Source organism: Camelus ferus, chromosome 21 (assembly GCF_009834535.1).
Source record: "Camelus ferus isolate YT-003-E chromosome 21, BCGSAC_Cfer_1.0, whole genome shotgun sequence".
NCBI classification, from domain to species: domain Eukaryota; kingdom Metazoa; phylum Chordata; class Mammalia; order Artiodactyla; family Camelidae; genus Camelus; species Camelus ferus.
The window spans coordinates 17,680,115-17,686,126 of NC_045716.1; the positions used below are offsets into that span (position 1 = coordinate 17,680,115).

Consider the following 6,012-nt stretch of genomic DNA (forward strand, 5'->3'; position numbering starts at 1 on the left):
GTATCTGTGCACATGTGTTTCTAGGTGTGTTAGTGTTAGAATGGCTGTTAGGGAAGTAAAAAACTGCTAAAAGCTAGAATTCGGCAATTTTGAGGATTTGTCTTGAACTTTCTTCAAAGAGCTTTCTTTTTAAGCAAGTTATAAACATCCCTGGGTGGAACTAAACAACCAACCTTTTGGTTATCAGCCAAGTGCACTAACCCATTTCACCACAGAGACCATACCCAAAGAGCTTTCTTGACGCAAATGGTACCACTTGTTTAATTTAGGCTGAAGTAAGCATGGTCTACCTGCTGTCACCAGAGCCCATCAGTCTGTCTAGCTACATCGGTGCAGGAAGTGCATCTGGGTGAATTTACCAGGAATCCTGACCCTTGAAACCTAGAATGGGAGTCCCACACAAGTCCATTTCCCCCTAAAACTAGAACCCAGGACTTTAAGGGAATAAATTCATCAGAAGCAGAACTGAAAGTCTTTTTAAAGGTAACATTAAATTCATGACAAATAATTACAACTAGACCCTTAAATATTCCAAAGGACTCAGTTACCTCAGTGACTTTAAGTACCGAAAAATTGCCTGTGCTAAAAATCTGTGTTGGGTGGGCTTACATGAAAAGATGAGGATGACTAAATTCACTTCCAAACAAAAACCTCAAAGTAGTAAATAGCAGGTTTCTACTTCCTTACTGAAATCTGAGGGGAAGGAGGAGATTAGAGGGAGGGTCTTATGGTTACAAACTGCTCAAATGTGCTAGGTGAGAGTGACATAACAATCACCATACTTTATGCACGCTTCTTTAGAAACCACATCAAGACAACAGATGCAGATGGCTTTGGAAGGTCTGCCCGTGAGGGGAAGCAGGGGGTCCAGGGGTGAATGCACCTGGAGAGGGGACAATAGCCACCTCTCTCTCTCAGCTCTCCACAGTAGTGGTTTCCGGGGTTCCCCGGCTCACAGCAAAGTGGGAAGAGGAGGTCTCAAGTGTTTCCCTGTGCTCCGGGAAGGCCTGTGGCTCCTTTAATTCCAGGACCACCTGGCTGAGAAGACCTTTGAGCAGCTGCATTTCTCGGAGCAGAAGGTCCACGTCGGGTTTCAGGGCTGCATCTGTTTGTTCCAACGGCGTCAGCGGAGCGCAGGCCGGCGGCCCAGTAGTGGGGGCTCTGCCGGCGGGGAACTGCAGCCCTGCTGAAGTGGTGTTCGGGACAGAGGTGACCGACGGGACCGATCTGGACACCGGGGGCTTCCTGAAGGAAAGCGGCTTGCTAGCGGGCGCCAAGGCCGCGGCCTGTGGGACCGGGGCGGTGGTGGACGCCAAGTCCAGGGGAGAACCTGTGAAGGTAACACACTCAGTATACTGGCGGCCGAAATCAGCCTCCCACCGCCTGCGGTGGAAGGAGCGGGCGAGGGGTTGGGCTGCTGGGAGGGAGGCGCCCGGCCGGGGAGGGGAGTGAGGGGAGTGAGGAGGGCTGGAATAGAGGTGGAGAGAGAGGGGAAGGGAGGGGACAGAGGGTGGGGTGCGGTGGGGTGGTGATGCGGAGTGGGTGGAAATGGGAAGGCGGGGGCGGGAGAGCAGAGCGGGAGTGTTGGGGAGACTCGCGGGTGCGGAGAGGCGGAGGCGGGGCTGCCAAGCCCGTGTGGGCATCCGGAAGGGCGTGCGTTCACTCACCTCGCCCAGAGAGCTGCAGCCACGGGCTGCGTTTCCGGACGCTGCGGGTGGCAGTAGCTGCCTCGCACCAGTAAGATTCCAGCTCCCCGACCTCGGGCTCTGGGACGGTGTACTCGGCGCCCCAGTCAAAGCGACGCACGGAGCGACTGTACTTGTAGAAGGCGAACTGTAGCGGCGTGTCGCGCTTCTGCGGGTGCAAGAGCGTCTCGCAGCGCAGCATCACCCCGCCTAGGGCCGCGCCGCGAGCCTCCGTCTGGCCCGTTACCCTCAGCACTGGCGTCTGGAATAGCTCTGCGGAGAAGGGGTCCTAGTGGCTAAGGATGCGCTATAGGCCAATGCAAGGGTCCCCGGGAACCAGGTCTCACTTGCCCAAGGTCCCACAACCCCTCTCCTCTTCCGGTTTCCTGCTGGGGCTCCTTGCCGGCAAGGGAGGAGGCCGTGTGTAAAACACGTGGAGGGAGGAGTCTTTTGAAATGTGGGAAACGAGTTTACGAGGGAAAGGGAAATCTTGAGAGGAGGCAGGACTAGTCTAGACGCTTCGCGTCACATCCCGACTGACATCCAACTCTGGTTCCCCAGCCTAGAGGGGGATCAATGCGCCTGCCTGCCCCAGTCCCACCGTGATCGCATTCACTGCTGCTGCCATTCTGGCTGGGGCTGCGGACAGAGCTGCCTCCTATATGAGATCCCACCTGGAGTAAGAAGCCTGATGTATGTTGGGGGGAAGGGAAACCCACAGGTCATCTGTGCCTTTACTGAGGAGTGGGAAAGAACAAAGTGTTCGTGGTCCGGCAAAGAAATCCACCACGTGGCAGCAATGGAAACTCTGCCCCTCCTTTCCCCACCTAGTTCCAGTCCTAGAATTTCCCAGGGCTCATTTGCCTCCCTTCCCGGTCCCGAGTCTCCCCCACCTTGCACGGTCACAGCCACCTTGGCGGAGAACATGGGCGTGCTCTCCACAGGGATGCGCATGGTCCCAGAGCACTGGTAGGGCCCACTATCGCTGGCGCGCGCCTGAGGCACGGTATAGTTGGCGCTGGAGTGGAAGTAGCGCACGGGTTGGCCATCGTGGTAGTAGTAAAGTTTGTAGACGACTTTGTCATACCAACCACGGCAGCGCAGGACCAACGGCTCGCCCTCGAACACCGCAGCAAAGGGCACTTGCAGAATCAGCCAGTCTAGGACAGTCAGCACAGACAGCCTTTCCAAGAGAAAGTCCAGCCTTGGGGAGTCTCCCATTCTTCTCTGCCTCCCTGTCCCCCATCTCCCCCTCTGCTCTCCTTCCTCTTTCTCCCCACCAACTCCCTCCCCCCTTATTGGGCACCCCAGAAGCCTTAGAACAGGAAGCATCAGAAGGGGAGAGAAAGGGAAGGCCAGTCATTTATCAGGTGCTAAGAAGGCAAAGATGCCTGAGTGTTGGTTCCAGGCTCAAAGAGTAGTGCCCATCAGAATCCAGTTTAAACTCTTCAGGATGGCATCAGGGCCTTCCTGGCCTGGCCCTTGCTTACCTTTTCAACACCATCTTAGGATTCTCCCCTGTCCCATGGCTCCTTTTCCTTCTCCACCTTCTACTCCTAATGCAGGCTAAGTCCAGCCATACTGGACTGCTGGGCAAACTGGCCCTGCTCTGAGCCCAGAGTCTTTGTACCTGCCAAGAACACCCCTTCACCTGTTTTAGTTGAGGCCTACTTATCCTGCTGGTCTGGGCTTAGATCTTAACTCCTCCAGAAAACTTACCTGACCTTCCAGGTCTGCCTTAGGCACCTCCAAACAGCACCCTTATTTACCTGATCACCATCCTCATCATAGCTGACATTTACATAGCCCTAGTGTGTGCTAGATGCCCCTTTAGTTGTTTTACAGTGAAAAAGAATTCCACAAGTAATAGCCACAATCTCTATGTTACTCTCAGTTCTGCAAGCAGTCTAACTACCATCTGTCATATTCAGTATCTTATCTGTACTTGCTATCAATTTCCAAACAAGAAACCACAGAGTATGGATATGAAGTGTAAGTGCTAATCTGAAGGTTGAGTGCTGATCTTTAAATTCAGAATGTGAAGTATAGCCTACCAGACTAAAATGACATTCCCTACAAAGTAGTCAGTCCTGTGCCCTAATGAACAAGTTTCTTTTATGTTGCTTATCCTGTTTTGAAATTTTTTAATGTCCCTTGGGAGTTAGTTTCTCTTTTATCTTTTTTTTCTAAATGAAGTATAGTTGATTTACAATGTTGTATTAGTTTCTGATGTACAGCTAATTGACTCCCATGTACACATGTGTACATGTCTGTAATAAAATTTTGATGAGGTGCTTTGTTCATCTGCTGCTTTTTTCTTTGACACCCTCTCATAATTCACTTTTAATCTTCACAAAAACCGAAGAGATAGATACTATTATTGTCCTTATTTTACTAATGGAAGACACAGAGAGGCATCACTCTGTTCAAGCAAAAGTAATTCCCCCAGCTGCACGCAACCAGCTCACTTTTCCTGCCTTTCCCTCTCTGCCCACCTCTCCCCCAACCCCTTCAGTAGAACCTCTTCACTTCTGAGCTAGTCTCACAGACAGAAATGTTTATCTGTTGTCCACTGTGGCCAGAGGCTGAGGGGAACTTTGGAGCCAGGTAGGCCTTACTGAGTCTCTTACATAGTACCAGGCCTCTGCCTGCTCCAGAGACTCAATCAACCACACTTCCTTCCTGCCCCAGTGGGAGTGCCCCAGTGTCCCCTTCTATAGGAGGGCCAGTATCACCAGAGGAGATGTGTGCTGTCCCTCCCCCATGCTCAAACACTCACCATTGGATACAGAAAGGTGAATGGGGTCACTGACAGGGGCGCCCCGTGTCTGGCATCTATACACGCCTGGTGTCTGCACCTCAATGCTCTTCTTGTGAGAGGGCAGGAGTAGGTGGCCCAAATACCAGAGAGTGCTGATGGGCCGGAGTTCCAGGAGCAGAGGGTGGTAACCATCACACCGCAAGGTTACCCGCTCCCCCTTGAAGATTGTGGTCCAGGGTGGGTGTAGAGACAATATGGGCTTCTCCAGAGTAGCTGGGGATATATAGGAAGGGGCAATGTAAAACAAAGAATTAAGGCAATGTGCTCAAAGATGTGGTCTGAGATTGGGAAATCTAAGAAAACTCCAGTTCCAGTATCCAGCCCACATGACTAGCCCATCCCTGTGGGAGGAAAGACCACATTGGGTTACGAACTATCAGTCCCTCGGTCAGCACCCATTTGTAAGTGCACCTATTTCTAAGGGCCAGTGCCTACAAGCAAACTAAGTTACAGGGATTGAGGAGGCATGGGAAGAGACACTACCCCAGAAAAGCTAGGAAGTGGGGAGTACCCTGGCAGGTCACTTAGAGGGTTGGAGTGGACACTGTAGAAAATTGGGATGTGGGATGTGGGATGTGGAAGACTCACCAGCTTGCCCACTGCTTGAAACTGCAAAACAAGAAATAAAGAAGGAAGAAGAAGGAGAATGTTGGTGATGAGAGGAGAGAACGGGACTGTCTTTACCACAGGAAAGACTCAACTGATTTCAAAGCCTGTTTTTATTCTTCCTTTAATTTCCTCAGCTCTGAGAAAGCCCTTTCTTCTTTACCTCTCTAAAAATAGATAATGAACTTTGGAATGGAGGACTGAATATCCCCCACCATACACACACACACGACTTGATCACCACTCTTCCCCACGCCTGAAGCCCTTATGCTGTTGCCTCATTGAGTACTCACCCAGAAGCAAGAGAACTGCCGGTGCCCACATGATGGATCTGCCTGCGACAGCTGCAGAACAACAGAAATGTGCTCGCATGGGCTGAGGGAAGAGAGCGAGACAGCGGCCAATATAGACCACTGGGTTCTGGGAGACATTGCTGCTTCCCCCACTCATTCCTAATTCCTGAAGATGGTGAATTGGAGAGAGCAGGAGATAGGCTGTACGTGTGTCCACCTTCAGTTGTCCCAAGCATCAGGCACTGTCCCACCTACTACCCATAAAGGCACCTCACATGTCAGGCCAGCGCCAACTCCTGTAGAGAAGGCCTGCTGAGGAGAGTCTGTGCCCTCTATAGCCCAAGAAGCCACATGGAACCCCAGGCTCTGGCAGCTGACCCTGCCTCCTTCAGCTCCCATCAATATCCCATTCCCATCCCACCTCCTCCCCATCTTCCAGCTGATCCCATAAGCCTCAACTGAGAAAGACACATCTTCATGTCCTCAAGGTCCACCCAGGGCCTTTATTCTTCTCACTTCCTGGTGACAGACATTGGTGTGAGGCCCAGTGAGGTTGACATTGGGCTCTGTGCACTCAGAGCTCACATCCTCCTATGCATGAGTAGAC

General features: G+C 51.9%; 1 protein-coding gene across 1 annotated transcript; it reads right to left on the reverse strand.

The window, feature by feature from the left end:
- Positions 1–233: 233 nt before the first annotated feature.
- On the reverse strand, positions 234–5,562 carry FCRLB (Fc receptor like B). Its single transcript, XM_032464755.1, has 5 exons — positions 5,406–5,562; positions 4,465–4,719; positions 2,579–2,845; positions 1,668–1,958; positions 234–1,330 (listed from the first exon to the last, which is right to left on the reverse strand). Exons 1-5 carry the CDS (start codon positions 5,560–5,562, stop codon positions 915–917), a joined length of 1,386 nt encoding a protein of 461 aa, XP_032320646.1. The 3' UTR covers positions 234–914.
- Positions 5,563–6,012: the final 450 nt, after the last annotated feature.

Coding starts and splice junctions, on each gene's coding strand:
- FCRLB (XM_032464755.1), bottom strand. CDS start 5,562: ATGAGTGGGGGAAGCAGCAATGTCTCCCAGAACCCAGTGGTCTATATT. Junction 4,720..5,405: donor GGCAGTTCTCTTGCTTCTGG/GTGAGTACTCAA, acceptor ATATATCCCCAG/CTACTCTGGAGAAGCCCATA. Junction 1,331..1,667: donor GCTGCAGCTCTCTGGGCGAG/GTGAGTGAACGC, acceptor TTACCTTCACAG/GTTCTCCCCTGGACTTGGCG.